This window comes from Diuraphis noxia, unplaced genomic scaffold (genome assembly GCF_037042655.1).
Source record: "Diuraphis noxia isolate RWA-SAM2 unplaced genomic scaffold, SU_Dnox_SAM2 contig0002, whole genome shotgun sequence".
Classification (NCBI taxonomy): Eukaryota; Metazoa; Arthropoda; class Insecta; order Hemiptera; family Aphididae; genus Diuraphis; species Diuraphis noxia.
In genome coordinates, this window is record NW_028301712.1 from 22,646,546 (window position 1) to 22,664,026 (window position 17,481).

The window sequence follows — 17,481 nt, forward strand, 5'->3', positions numbered from 1 at the left end:
GTTTTACAAATAACTATAATGTTTCATTCATTGAATATTAAACTGTATGTAATTGATAATCCACGTGGTGAGCAGTCCACCATAATAATATTATTTAATACATATGTTTATATTCAGGTAGGTTTAAAATACAATGAAATAAATTAAAATAACAATCATCATGCGATGGTTATTCATTAGTTCAAAGCCAATTTACCGATAGTCCTAATGTTATATCGACAAAGATTCTATGATTTTTTTATTTTCATCCGTTTATTTGTCATACGTATGTTCACAGCGGTGGAGAAGTTATTCGGCGACACGTTAAACTTGACAAGAGTCAACAGAGCGGATATGGGTGCATATCTCTGTATCGCTAGCAACGGTGTGCCTCCGTCAGTTAGCAAGCGCATTATACTCGACGTCGAATGTAAGTATATAGAATAATATCGCTTAACAATATAACAGTTTTAATTCAAACGCACAGTAAACGGTCACAACACCGCCTAAATTGTTATGTACATATAATATAATATATTATTTATTATTATCATGTTACGCGTATGTATAATATTGCTGTACAATATAATCTAAGAAACTCTGTATGGACAATATCACGCTCTATTGTTATGGTAATGCGTGTCGTCTACTGTACTTAGGTACTGTAATAGACATACTGTGCAGTCGATATCATATTTTTGATCTCTTGTTTTTATCAATAACCTATACAATATTTATCTTTTACGACACTGTATACGCAGTTGATGAACTCAGAAGTGTATAAGGAGGTTTTTTTTACATATTTTAGTTAATTAATTTTCAATATTGTATGCATAAATCGTATTATATTTCATCATATTACAATTCAATGAAGCCTAGTGTAGCTCGGTGGTTGGCCCGTGTTACTAACATAGTCAAGCATTGGCTTGCATCGCTAGTCTCCGGATGGGTGACCACCCGGGTTTTTAGTGATGATTCCTCACCCCAAATAGACGTGTTCCGAATCAACTGTATCCCCTACACTAAAAACATGATTAATTAGTAATAACCATGCAGGCCTTAAATTTAAAAAAAAATACAATCCAATACCTAAGAACATAAGGTGGAACGTTATTCTTTGGAATCTGGATTATGTAAATCTGCAGGATTATTTTCTTGTACTCAAGCCAACCATGGTTAGGTAAGAACGTGGGTTGGTGCCACCTACATCGTATTGTGCTAGCATACTCATTCTTGAGCCGGTTCAAGTTTGTCGTTCTCTGGTCCCGAATTTATTTTGTAAATAATTTACTGCCTAGCTTTAACAATATTTTATTCTTACTATTGAATACCAAAAATAAAAAATTAAACTTGATTTAAATGTTTTTGAAAAATTCAAAATGGTCAGTTTTTAAATCTGATTTTTTTAATTTTTGATTGTAATGCATTTATTTGAGCCATATATAGCTTATTTTCACATTTTTTTTGGAAATCTCGTTATTTTTGTTAAGTTATATATTGGTGATTTCATGTAAAAATATTTTAAATTCAAAAATTATAAACTTTTTTTGAATATTTTAAGAATAATATTGAATAAGAAAATAAGTACCTATTTATTTAGTTATAAATATTTTTAAATTAATGAATCTTCCTTTAAAAAATTAAAATATTTCAAAAATCATGAAAAATAAACCACCTACATGATTAAATTTTTTTTACAATATTTAAATAAAAATGAAAATATTATGGAACACATATAACGCAAAAGTCAATACATAACATATTATTATAATAAAAACAAATTTGAAAATATTTATTAGAATCATTATTATGTTATTTGTCAATACTTCCTATATGCTAGTTGTCCCAGACGCAATTACCCAGGCCAAAAAAATGTTTATTTAATAAATATATTTTCTTTCAATACTTAATAATAATAAAATAATATCATTGAGTAAAAATTTTATGATATTATTATGTACCTAAAAAATGATTGAAAACAATTTATTTTTTTATGAACTTAAAAAATGTTGTGTAAGCTATCCTTTAGCCATTTAAAAGAGTAAAAATAAAAGCTTTTAACACCCTATTTTAATTATTTTATTAAATAATACAAGATTGAGATTAAGGCAAATAATCAGGCATATCAAGTATAGAGCTCAAAAAAAAAAATAAGAACTTCAAAAGCACCTCCAGCCAAATTTCCGGAGTCAAACCCTCATTCCAGACCGAAATCTTACGAGGAAGGCACCCAGAATCATGATTTTTCCACAGATCACTTGTCTGTCATATTATCTCATTTTGTCACTAACCTCAATTCTCTAATCAGTCCACTAATTACTCTACTCTCCTCTGTTCTCTAATCCTCAAAACTTTATTATCTCCAAAGCTATTTTCGCAAAATTATCTCCATTGTTTTATAATAGTTTTATCTTAGGTCATATTATATTGTATATCACTATTTTTATAAATATACCAATATTGTGTCTTTATATCTGCCTAATAATAATTAGGTAGATATTATTTCTTATCACTCGTATATATATATATATATATAACAATAATATTATATCTAATTGTTGAGCTGTAATAGTTAAACTGAAAGCTAATAAAACAAATAATTAACATTGATAGTTTGTGCAAACATTATAATAGTAAAAAGTACCTTAAGAAACCATATTATTATTATGAATGCTATTTTTTCTTATTTAATAACAATTCACTATTGTTTTTATTTAATTTAAATCAAATATAATAAAAAATAAAAATCATTTCATATTGTAGCCTGTTAAAAATTATACAATTGTAATTATTATTGTCTTTGATGTTTTAAAATTAAAAAAAAAAATGTTTTGAATACCTAACTATGGAAAAATTAATTTATCTTTAGTAGAATTCTTAATCTATGCAAAATGTATACAATGCCAATGAATTATAATTCCATAATATATTTTGGGAAATAATGTACTTTACCGCCGCATAGTATAGAACAGCCTAAATATAAATCTTGGTGTGTTGAAAACATTCTCCAACGAGTGTAAATAAAAATTGTTTATATATTTTATCAAATATAAACACGTGGCTGGTAGGAAATGAGTTAAATAAATAGATATTTTTTTGCTCGTCGAGATTTCACGACGAGAAAAAATGAAATCACCTAACATCCGGTGGTCTTATTCCCTATCAGTGAAATCTCTGACTCGGATATATAGGTAGCGATCGTCGCCAGACACACAACGACGGTTTCTAAATGACGTTTTACTTAACGAACAACTGGATTTAAACTCCATCGAAACAACAGATATAAAATCCACTGTCTGAGAGTAGGAGGAAGGGGGCAAGAGAGTATATCAAATACCTATTCCCGTGTGCATTGGTTTATTGGCTTTGCCGCAATCAGCCTTCCGTCTTTACAGTTCTACGCACGAAACCACGAAATCAACTCGAGTATAATACGTTATTGGACAAATACACTTAACGATACTGAATTTATTGGTTTTACTCTAATAATTTTTCCTGTTTGAATCTGATATTCAACATATACGTTCAATTTTTATTTTTATTTTTTTTGTTATGACATTTATTTGTTTGGACACGTTGGTCATCCGGGTGATGATTCAACAGATTTATATAAAAAAAATTACTTACACTTCACAAAGTGTTTGATAAAATTTCAAAATCTCTTCGTGATGATTATTAAAGACTTCAACGTATACAATAACTGTGGATAAAACTATTCTGCAACTGACGTCGAAGACGAATCTGTTTAATTGCTTTCGATTTTAATCTTTCTCTTCCGATACCTCACTTCATCACTCTAACTACGAATCTCCGAAATATGTTGAATATGATTAATTATTCATCTATAAAAGGATTATGAACGTATTTTATCCAAGAACACGATGCTCGTCCAACGCCGTTGAATATGTCACAGGATTATGAGTGAGGACACGCACATGGAAGTTGATGAGTAGGGAAGTGAGGTGGAAGTGTTTTTTGGGCGAAGCTAATTGCTGGTGGTTAGGCTAGAAAGGGGTTGAGTAGAAACTATAAAGTTCAATTACATTATCTCAGACTAACCCTCCATAGAAAGTTCATCCTATACTGCACTCAGAATGTCCGATTACATTTTCTGAGCCACACTTTCTTTATGGTTTTCACCCGGGTGTGGTCTTTCAGAGAGCACGTAACATATGTTTCACGAATAGTTTACTCCCGCTTGCTCTTCTCCTGACAAACACTACACCCATAAAATAAAACTATAGAGTCGTTTTACACGCAATATGTATACTCACAACAATTATGTAATGGATAAACTTACAAGTTTGAACGTCTGTTTTCTCTGAGAGAAATTAACACAAGTGCCGTTTTAAGTTTGTGTAATAATCGCAAATAATCACAGTGAATTCCAAATCGTCACACATAATAGTTTCTTTTTCGACCTGTAGATTTAATTAAAGCTTCATAATTAGCCGTTACAATCAGTTCTTAGACATTTATTTTAATTCTTTATAGATGTTGACTTTTCAATTCTTTTTAATTTATCGTTTTACCTTGTTAGAGTTACGAAACTAATCCGCTGATATTTTTCCTTTAAACATGGCTTCTATTATTATATAATATGAAACTCGCTCAGGTATCTCAAAGCTGGTCTCGCTATTTTTCAAATTCATACCGAAGGTTCATTTTTTTAAACAATTTCTATCTTTATTTTATTTCCTTTCTATTTAAATTATATTCCCTATATACATCTAGCTCCTTATCCCAAAATTGTCTCATGTCTTCTTTTCAGTTCCATTTATGACTATTGACCTGTGTTTTGCAAACATAATATTTTGATATAATTCAAATATTATATGGTGAAAAAAGATAGTTTCAAATAAATAATGCTTTAATAAATTTAACTTATATAAATACAAAATATTCACATACAACAATAATTAAAAATTAAAATATATTGATTGCTTCAGGAAATGTTATGTTCAAATAATTATGTGTTATTGCTTTTTGGTGATTAGTATGTATGTTTATATTTTGGTTATGATTTAAATAATTTATAAATTTTAAATTACGTAATAAAATTAACCCTTTTGAATCTATTTAGTATACACATAATTGATTACATAGGTACCTAAAAGTAGGAAGTAGGTATAGTCAAACAATTTTAAAATATCATAATTCCTTTAAGATTTGAGTGGTAATCAAAATACCATGCAAAGTAAAAACTGTAGTATAACTCATGGTACAAAATAAAAAAAATGAATGTTAAGCTAATTGTTTGAATATAATATATGATCCGGGTGCTAAAATCTGAAATCCCGGCCCACAAGTGTATAAAATTTCAATTTTTAAATATTTGAAAAAAGTAACTGTGAAATCATAAATAAATTTTATAAAATAAATGTTTTTTAATAAATTAATATTGGATTCCAACACTAATCCATTAATTACTCTGATACAATATATTGCACCAAATAGATATCTAGCTGACTACTGATATTTCATAATTGCATTTTTACAACATGAGAAATATACGTAAGACTGTACGAGTTGAAATATTATAATGTTAAGATGTCTAGTCGTGTAAATTTCGATATTTCAGTTTCTGAATAAAACACCAAAAAAACAAAAAACCCCTCGAGTTAGTGGTATTTTTTTCAGTTTGGCGTTTTTTTTTCGTCACCCTTTCAACAACCCGTCTCAACTGTTTTGACAAAACTTTTGCGTTGCCAACTCGAAACTAATAAACGGCAGGATTAGAGCCGGATTACACCCCCGGGAGCACTGAAGACATTGCTAGTAGAGTATAAAGTTTACAAACACGGGGGTGGTGGTGGTGGTGGTGGTGGTGGTGTCACAGGACGGCGAGGAGTACACGAGTATGCCGGGAGTATTTAAGTAGTTAAAATTCAACACGAGTCCATCTTTCTCCGTCTGCAAGCGTGTATATAGATCTATATAGTGGCGGGTGACGTGAAATTAAAGACGACCATCGTATTCCACGTAAATAATTTTGGCGAGTGCCCGTCCGCCGGAGAATGATACTAAAATATATAATAATGTATATAATATACGTACGCGCCACTTGTTTCTCATTCTTGATTTTATAATGTGGAAGAAAAATCCAATTATTATGATGGTCTTTTCACTAGTTCTCGTAAACGTCACGTACACTCCTTTGCAGTGCACAACACGGGAGCACGATATATTATGACTGAATAGACGTTTGGATTTGTCAAGTTAATTTAACATTTTAAAAAAAAGGATACCCGTTACCGAAAAGAGACTTATGAGTTGTTTTAAGATTAATCTTCAAGTGTTGTCACAATCACACTTTACATAAATTTCGTTTTCTCGACCTTAATGCCTTTTTGTTTCAAAAATGCAAATTAATGTCAAGTGCTTTCAATTCTTTTATATAAGAAAACGCACAAAACGAATATTTATAATGACGTTTAAGTATGACATTACCAATGTGCTCAATACGTCAAAACGTCATAGATTTTAAGTATATTATTATAAAGTTCAAAATATTTCCCAAATCAAATGTTCATCATTTATACGGATTTTTAATTTCTAAATCTATATTTAAACCATTTTCAATAAACATAATAATAAAACTACACATTACCCACGTGTCAATAATAATAAAGTATACCTACTCTTTGAAACACTTTTAACTGACATTGAACAGTTAACACTAATAAAACATGATCAAACACACAAATTCGTGATGATCATCGCGTTATAACTTATCATAGAAGTTCAATGAGATAACTATAGACTTTCATAAATATAAATAATTAATTTTTTTTCTATCTTAGACACATATGCCATACATTGTGACCATTAGAGTGCACGCTATATATAGGTATTTATGTATTTTTCATTATAACACTTGATGGATTAAAAAAAAAACAACATTAAATTGAGGTGATCATTCTTAAAAGGTGACTGCTGATAGAAGTTGAATTTTCGTGTTACGTATAAGGTGGACATCGTATGTGATTCACACACGTTAACCACAGTTTTGTAAAATTAATTACTGATATCTAAATTATGATTTGTAGATATGTTTTATAAATTTGGACATAAAAATTGACTTTGCACAATATGTTTTTAGTACATTAACATAATCAATTATAATCATATTTATTTAATCCACACGTTCCATTTATTTATACCTAAAAAAAATAATACGTTTTCCATATAAATGTCAATCAAATTGTATAAATACAGATAATACATACATAAAACGTATTTGAATTTTTATTTCATGGTAATATTTATTTTTATATTAATGGTAAAACTTTCATTTTCCAAAAAAAGTTGGAATACCAAAATCTAGCACTATACGAACAGATTTTCAAAACAATTTTACAAATTACGTTAGCTATAACTTTTTTAATAAACTATCTAATGATAGACGTGTTCAAAGTGTTTCTCTGAATAATCCATAAAAATATATACGAAAACTACAAAAAACTGTCATAACGTGATTTTTATGTAAACTAATTGCTTTTTCAATATTTAAAAGAGCATAAAATACGGACCCTGGTGTTTTTTCATTTTTTCCGTGTAGCTAAATACTAGAAAACGTTATATCTCACCATACATATATTAAAAACGAAATCATTGATATTATATAATAATGTAAACGATAGGTTCGTACTTTGTAATGTACGAATACACATTTAAATATTCATTATGATGTATATTATTACCGAAAAAATATTGAACAGTAAATATAATACGTATGTACCCATAAATAAAAAAATTAAAAACTATTGCCAAAAATATACATATATATATATATATTATAACTGGAGACTAAAAATATTAAGTTAATCTAAATATAATCTTACGGTTCTTAATAAACAGAATCTATCATATTGATTTATAATATATTATAATATATTACACGTTCAGCATGTATTAACTTGAAATTACCTGTAAGGAATACAATAAAATGCATGCTTAAAATATTGTCTATGTAAATCAATTGTAATTATTTATAAAATCAAATAATCGTTATTTACAAGTGATAAATAATTATCTAATATACCATATTATAGCCTAATAGTATACATAATATTGTAGAAATATTCCAATTTCTCGTTGGTTGAAACAAATTTGTTATTTTAAGTACTCCTTCCTTATTTTTCATGGATATAATATTTGTTTGATTAACATAAGCTAGGAAATCGGATGCATTTGAACATAACATACAATATACATTATACATAGGTATCACATATTATACCATATATTATACAAACAGTGTGTACATATTATATTAAATGACATGCATAAAACCAAATTACTAATCGTAATGCAGAATATTTATTGACATTAGACCTACATTGTTTTTGAAATAATTTACAAGTCACCATTGTATGTCTATCGTATGTTACGTTATACATTATATTATTAGAACAACAGAAATTTAAGTTTCTAGAAACTTTATCTAAACAAGTAATAGTTAAATAAAAGAACGAAACCGCTTATTTAATACTTCTATTGTTCTTTTGTTCATTTAATTTTTGTATTCAACTTTTAGTCCCTATATATGAAAATAAAAATGATTTACTATTTTCTTTTACCAAATTATGAAACCACTTAAATCCATATAACCATTATATAGTCTTAAGGGTACTTATTTATTTATATATAATATATATATATATGTATATATATTTTTCTTTTGTTATATAAATTACCTGTGCTATGACTTATGTTTAGTTTTATTGAAAAAGTACTTAAAAATACTTTAATTTTTAATTTTTATAGTGCACAATATGCATATTGAGTTGAAAATAATAAAAAATATCAACATATGCAACATTCATAAATATATTTTTTTAATTAATTTTATAAACACAGTTAATGTATAGTTAAGAATATATCATTCTCTTTAAATTTAAACTTAAGATTATGGCATTTATATTAGCCGATATTTTATTTTTCATAAAAACAATAATTTAAGAGTGTATACCATTAATATTACTATTATCTTTTTATTAGTGCACCTACCTAATTAATGTTAAGTTTTGACAAAATATTAGAAAGGTACAGTCCATTATAAAACAATATAACTCTCTTACATTAATAAATTGCAGATTATATTACAACAGTCGTATAAATAACCAACTATTCCCAAGATCATCACCTTAAGAAATCATGTGATATTGATTTCAATATCTGTTTAAAATAAAATTAATCAAGTCATTACGGTTTTAACTATTTCTTGACATTCACGTTACTATAGTATATTAGTTACTAATACTTATATTAAAATATTACTTTGTCAAAATCCTTAAAAATAAAAAATAAAGTTCAACTTAATATATCTAATAATCTATTCTATTGGTACTCTGCTGGCGTACAAAATTTAAGTCTGCGATAAGCAGTACACGTATTATAGCAGAGATTGGGTAAACACTTTTATTTACACGGTTAATTAAACGCTATTGTCAAATAAAAAAGCAAATCACACACAGCAGTATTTGTTTTCCTTCGCGGAACACGAGTGCATCATAATACAGGTAAAATTTAACTTTCGGTCGTAGGTAACAGCTTACGGAATGTTTACCTAACGGCTACCTACGTTATATTTGAACGATTCTGGCGTAACATCCCCCAAAATCAGTCACGCAATTAATGCAGCTGATTAATATTATAATATTGGAAAATGAGTGGTAGACCAAAAAGGTGCCAACATCAATGTAACACGACTGTTAGTAATTTCGCATAATATCATATCGTACATCCATAACAATAACAACGAATATTATATCTCATTATACATTATCGTATTATTGCAAGGTAATATCGTCGTCGTCGTCGTCGTCATCATCATTAAGCACGAAACGTTTTCAGCACTCAGTGATAATCACATTTTAATGTAATATTATTATTTATTATACGTCGTGATTGTGTTTGTATAGCGAAACACATGCACGCTACAAAATATTATTCCACGATGTGATACAGCTGGTTTAGAGTCTCGATAATATCTGGCCCATCTAAGGCGTACTACGAGGCCGAGATTATCGAATTCGTCAGATTAGCGGAATACTTAAATTTTACATGATGTCATCGTAAATTTATTACAAAAAATTCACACACTACCTATACACCACATTTATTATTTTTAATAATATGCGCCAAGGTAAGAAGTATACCTAGGTACTTATGTGTAACACGAGTACGCGCTCTATATGCATCATACAGATCTTGTTTTAGTAATGATTACATCATAATTATTGTATGGAAACGAAATTGTTTCAAAATATGAAAAAAAAATTGAATTTAGCATAAAATAGCTGTGTTTGATCAAAATATGTAAAGATGTGAACAATTTATTATCTATCACAGATTTCTTTTGGTAAATAATAGGAGGGACATAATTATATTATTATATCAAACATAATTCCTCACTTGGGAATAGTTATAATTCTCATGCTTCATACGGTAGAATAAGGTAGGGACAGATTCAGAGAAGCCAAGCCCCTAGACATATTATTTTCTCTTTGTAACTTCATAGATTCTATTCCAATCAATCACTGAGATGTATGATAATATAAAATTTATGATTATAATTTTTTAATTTTATAATTACGTGTAAATTGTGTTTAATTTGTTTGAATTAAAGTACTTTACTAATATTGAGAAAAAAATTTTATCTTAAAAGGACATTATACCCGCATAATATGTTTTCTCTGTCTTACAAGTACCTAACATAACAAATTTTACGCTCAGCAGATCATGTTTAGCTCTGTGAGTTTAACATATTTTAAAGTGAATTGACCACTTGTAAAAATTAAAGGTAACATTATTATCAAGAGCTTCTCGTAGGCTTCTTATTATATTTTAATCTTAAAGCGAGTTATGAGTTTTTTAAGCTTTACAAACAATTTACAATTTTAAAATACGCATAACTCGCTTTAAGATTAAAATATAATAAGAAGCCTATAAGAAGCTTTCGATAATAATGTTATAGCTTTAATTTTTATAAGTGGTCAATTCACTCTAAATTTTAAGCTCACGAAGCTAAACGTGATTCTAAGCATAAAATGTTCTATGTTACGCACTTGTAAGACAGAGACAACACATGCGAGTATAACGCCCTTTTAATAATCAAGTGGGGGTGGAGTGGCCGAGCGGACTAAGTTGTCGGTTGCGACGTACGCAGTCGCCGGTTCGAATCTCGGTCACGGGCGGCATCGCTCTTTGGGCATTTCGCGATGTCTGGAGAGAGAGGCCGCCGGCCCCCAACCGGGCATGGCAGAAACCCACGGGTGCCCATTCAAAATTCTGCCAAAAATCCACGAGTTACAACCTTACAGTTCCTTCCCCTACAGTTCCCCAGGCTAATGACCTCAGTTGTCGAAGCCCTAACCATAAAAAAAAATAAAAATAAAAAAATAATCAAGTGTATATTGTAATTATATTAATTGAGTATTAAAAAATTGTGGAAGATTTGGTCTAGATCCGTGCCACGAATAAGGTCTTGTTTACATCGTTAATTAATCAAATTATTATTATAGCTTTAATAAAGAGAAAAAATAACGTTAATATTTAATAACCAACAGTCCATATAATTACGCCATAGGTAGGTGATATTAGAGCACTGACACGGGATTACACTAAATGTATGTTATTTTGAAATTATATTTATATAGGTACGTTTTATTTGTTTAATTTTAATTTTTCATAACATTTCTTTTAATTACTGGTGCGAGTCTTATTCTTGATCATAACTTTAGAGTACCTACCTCTTTATATGGCTAACAAACTATCATTAATGTTTTCTATGTTATCCCGAAAGAATAATTCCATTAAATACTGCAATCATATTTTGTTCTCTTAATCCACTCGGCTATAGTATTATTAAAGAAAAAAATTACGTGTTAATCATTATTATGTATCGTTATAGTCTCACCGATGATATGGGTACCGAATCAGTTGGTCGGAGCTCCGTCGGGCACGGACGTGACGATCGATTGCCAGACGGAGGCGTATCCTAAGTCGATAAACTATTGGTCGTTTCGTGACTCGAAAACGATGCTGTTCCCCAGCAGAAAATACGTGACGTCGGACACAGAGAAAAGGTATCACATTCACATGCGACTTACTATCAGAGATCTGAGCCAATCGGATTTTGGCAATTACAAGTGCATATCCAAGAACTCGCTAGGCGAAACCGAAGGATCCATCAGACTTTACGGTATTTACCTACTACACAACTTGTAATTACAATATTATAATACATAAAATATTATATTATAAAGAATTGTATCTATCGGTGCAGGGGCGATGGTTAAATTTGTTTTCACTCTTGGTACATGTGCTCTCCTAAATGCCCTAAATCATTTCGTTTTTATTTTTTTACAGCAACATTGATTTTTATTTAATTTAATTCAAGTTTAACATTTTTACTGTTATTAATATAGATACCTACATTAAAAATGACTCATCCCAACTCAAAAGGCTGGGGTTATCCGTACTTCGTTTTCTTCCCAAATACACCATTGAACATTATTTCATTTTATGCTACTTATACTATGATTTTACACAAGGTTGTGATTCGTGTAGACGCTGTCCACTGAGTGTGGTAAAAATGTCTTAACCTAATGACCCCGTCACGGCACTGGGCTTATTTTGTTTTATTCTTTTATTCGCTTAATTTTTTCATTCCAATTTTTTTTTCTCCCCGCTAACGTTAACTTCATTTCATTCTGGTTCCAGGGAACACTTCAAAGTCGACGACGCCAATTATTTACGGTTCGTTTAAATCCTATTTCCCAATGTTCTGCTTTCCAACAAAGTATATGAAACAACAATTTCCCCCTTGCATGGCGGCCGACATCGATGTTACGTCAAAAAGCCGTGATTGATTAAAACAAAACAAAAAAAAAAAAAAAAAATACTAATAACGAAAAAAGCAGGAATGAAATGATTATAAATTCTTTCGACTTGTTTACAGACAATTCGTTGACTAGTATAAACACAGAACAGAAGTATCTACTACCCTTATTCAAAGTTAAACAAGACGACAATGTTAACTGAGCTCAATCCTAAAGCAGTGAAAATTTTTCTATCTGATTAGATGTTCGATACTGTATATAAAATAAAGTTTTACTGCCTCGGAGATTCTAAATAAATTATACGTGTCTCCTCTCCAGGACTGTGGTTTTTTATCCGAGTCTTTCAATTTACTCGTATAAATTCGAATCGATTGTGCAATAAATTACATAACCGGGGGACTTTGTCCATAGCGAAACGTGAAAATTCATTCTTGTGATGTCGTATAATGTTTTATACATTTTAGCTTTGTTTACTATTTTCCGCCATTTATTCATTCGTGTTGTTTTTGCTTTTTTTATCATTACAGAAATACCAAAACCTTCTTTAGCCCCAAAAAGTGCGTCCGAACTCAACCGTGCAAATAAAGAAGGTAAGTCCAAGTCACCATGTCTGCTTATATCAAGCAATCATAACAATAATATTTTAACAATTTACAACATGCATATTTGAATGAACAAATATGGTATATTATAGAAGATTGATTATCTTCTATCTGTAAATAGTTGCCTACTAGTATTTAAAATTAAAAATTAAAACCAACATTAAAATGTGCATTTTTTTAATGCCTATTTTAACCTAGCCCTAAACATTTCTCGATTAGTCGATTAGTTGTATTTAATTCATATTTTAAACGACTAGGTACATGAAAATATTAAAATAATAGTCTTATATTATAATATTTATATTCATATTATTTCATTTAAGAATTTAAAATGCTATACAAAGAAATATTATTAAATTCATCAAAATCAAATTTGAAAATAAGTAAATTGAAGATATTCAATTTATTTACAATGTATACAATTTAACCACTAATAAATTAAAATTTATAATAATATACAATATATTCATAATTAAATAAAAAATATTTTTAAAAGTTAAAAATTAATTTATAAACAATAAAAAATAGCTAAAAACATGTTCTTGTTATAAAATAATTATACCCAAACCCAATTGCTTTTAATTCAGTTTAATACTAATTGTCGACTAATTATCTACAAACTACATGACTATGAAACATAATATTTAATATGTTATGTTTACATGCATAAATGTATTGTTCTATAATATGTAATAATAATATAAAATAATATATTACTCTACAAAATGTCATGTTATAAAAACCTTTTCTGATAATTTTATTTTTATACAAATACAAAATTGAATATATTAAATTATCAAACCATATTTATCATAATAAAAATATAAAAACTAAAATCATTTGTATCGATAAATGTAATAACACTAATAACTAATATAATTTTTATTGAATAATAGTAAATTTAATAGGTAGATTGTTAACCATTTTATAAATGCGTAGTTACTTTTCATTTCTATATATTACATAATTATACATTATATATATCCAATGGCCAATGAATATTACTTTCCAACCTAAATATTCGTATCATCTGATTTTTATATGAGGTCCCAGCTTTTGTGTAAATAAAATGTATGTATAGTTTCTCAAAAGACCCAAAACTTTCTTGATGTAATAGTTCAATAATACAGAATTTCTATAATAATAATATATATTATTTGCCGTATATTGCATTTAACTACTATAATACATAAAAATATATTCAAATCTAGTAAGACATATAATTTCTGTTAGTACATCATACAATAAATAATTATGTTAACTTCTGAGCGGAGCGATAAATTATAATATAAAAAATAAATATTGGTTACATCACAATGATATCGTGTTTTTTAAATTTTTTGTATCGTATAAACCACATTTTACAGAATAAAATATGTTCTGATATTTTCCATTTTTGAGGATGGTTTCTGATAAAAAATTTGATTCATATTTATCCAGTAATTTTGGAGGAGATAAGAGTTTAAAAGTAAAATTTTCGATATAAATTGCCAAGACTGGAAAATAGAATAAAAATTTCCTGATAAGTTGTTCTTACAAAAACTTAAAAATATTTGCAATTTTTTTTATAGACATTTTAAGTTCGAGTACCTATGAAATTGAATATTTAAATGAAAAGTAACACCATGATTACATATTTTAATTGTTATTCAAAAAATGTTATTCGTTGCGAGTTTTATATTTTCAGCGTTACGTTTATCTTTATTTACTTTTTATGATTAAGATGAACTTCCAAATTTTTACACCACAAACCTAATCATATCATTCTTCTATTTATAATTAATTTTCAAATTAATAACAGCTGTGTAGCAATGTTATATTATGAAATAACATAATAAATGTAATTGATTTTAGGTAAAAATTATTTCAACCAATCGTTTTATTCCAAATACAAATACAAATACAAATAAATAATAATAGTAGATATTATATAGTATATAATAAATATATAATGAAATATACTACAAAATATAAATATACTACAAAATATTTGCTGACAGATCGTCTCCACTCAGAATCATAATTATATTCAACAATGAAGAACACTATACACCTAGGTATTATACAGCAGACCGCCTTCCCCAACTTTAATTTAAATATAAATAAATAAATAAATATGTGTTTCATAAATCAAATATGTACGTTATTTAAAATGTATTTATATGTATTTTATATACATTTTGTGAATCGCGGAAAAAATGGCCATGGAAAAAAAACCCACGGAAAAAACCCAAACTAAAAAATACGCCCCGGAAAAAAAGCCCAAAAAAATATATTATACACAATATATTTACATTTATTTATAGATACATATTTTATATATATACATAGTATTTAATTAATTTTTTTAAACTTTTTAACTTCGGTTAAATTTTATATTGTTTTAACTTGGGTTTTTATAGTTAATTATCATTATTGTACAGTTAAGTTAATTTACAAGTAAATCGTGTGATTTGGGTAGTTAAAGATAACACCAGCATGTAGCTGAATTAACTTTATAGTTCAACCTAAATAAGTTATATTTAAAATATAGCTATAATGTCAAAATAATTTTGTATTAAATATTGATTCTAATAATTGTATTAATAAATGAGTTAATTTAATCCAAGTAAATGATTATTAATTAACCCTTAATAAGTTTTTTGTTGTTAATTCAACACTAGATTTGTACGTGTGATAGTTAACAATACAATCTATATTATTATGTTACCACAAGTCCAGAAACGTGAATATTTTATATTTTAAATATTTTGTTCTGTTAAAAATGTATTATTCTATCACAGAAATAAAAATATTATATGATTGTAAATCCATTGCATAATCAACAATCAACCACATTTTATAAATTATTACAATTTACAATGATTACAATTTTATGTTCTTGGGCTTTTTTTCCGTGGGTTTTTTTCCGGGGTGTATTTTTCAGTTTGGGTTTTTTTTCCGTGGCCATTTTTCCGCCTACCACATTTTGTAGGTAATATTATATTTTATTTCAATAAGTTAATAAAAAATTTAATTAACACATTTTTCGTTTAATAGTTCATGAAAATTATTAAAAAATAATAATAGTATACTGTACATAATAGACCGTATAGTACCAACATTATTAGCATTATTTAAAATTGTTTATTTTCAATCAATTGTTGCTTACGGTAAGAATGTATGATCCTTTGATGAGTTACAACTTCTTGGAACAGAGTTTATGAAAACGACCCATTTCTTTGCATATCATAAATAATGATTGTACAATGGGTGATTGGGTTCAGTAGTACCTGCTACACATATTTTGTAAAGAAAACTTTGTAATTGTATATTAACCATAAATAAAGCGAGACAACGTTTACGATCCATAAAAATACACATGAATTCATATATAGTAATATTATAATAATAATATTATCCATCAATGATACATTATAAAACTTTCGTTTACAACCGTCACGTACTAAATTATGTGGTATTCCTAAATATGTAGTTTTTGAATATTAACACCCATAATAGTAGGTATGTATAATTACGTGTATGAATAAAATCATCGACACGTGAGGTAGAAAAACAATACCGAGTACCGACGATTCTACGTCTCGTTCGCCGGATAAAATATGTGTGAGGAATAACACACGTGGCTACGTTTATTGGAGGTGGTATCCGTGTGTTGGTGCGAGTTCAAAAAATATAATGTGCTAAATGAGAAAAGATGAGCTCTAAACTCGGTATAAAGTATTTCGTAACTTATGGTTAAGGTTCTCAGAAGAACATAAATAAAAATCATGTTAGCTAATACCGATTATCATGTTTCGAATCCGTTAAACTAGTTTGCTTTATAGAATTACGGTTCTACATTTTCATTTATTGGTATATTTTCTTTTCGAGTGGTCGTATAATTCTCTTAAAGAAAAATCCTCTATATAAAAGACTTAGATAGCTTTATATATTAAACACGTTATACTGAAACCCTACTCAAAAACATCTTTGATATTCCAAAAAATCAAAGTTTTTATGATATACTTAATAAAAAATTATGTTTGAATCCCTATTTGAATTGTTTGATT

General features: G+C 28.0%; 1 protein-coding gene across 4 annotated transcripts in view; it reads left to right on the forward strand.

The window, feature by feature from the left end:
* The window catches only part of LOC107164296 (Dpr-interacting protein delta), a 129,406-nt gene that overhangs the window by 108,748 nt on the left and 3,177 nt on the right, over positions 1-17,481 (forward strand). For all 4 annotated transcript variants that reach the window (XM_089218841.1, XM_015512054.2, XM_015512062.2 and 1 more), the window contains 3 exons: positions 278-409; positions 11,897-12,187; positions 13,355-13,417. In XM_089218841.1, coding sequence (XP_089074967.1) covers positions 278-409; positions 11,897-12,187; positions 13,355-13,417 — 486 coding nt within the window. The remainder of the gene's footprint in view (positions 1-277; positions 410-11,896; positions 12,188-13,354; positions 13,418-17,481) is intronic.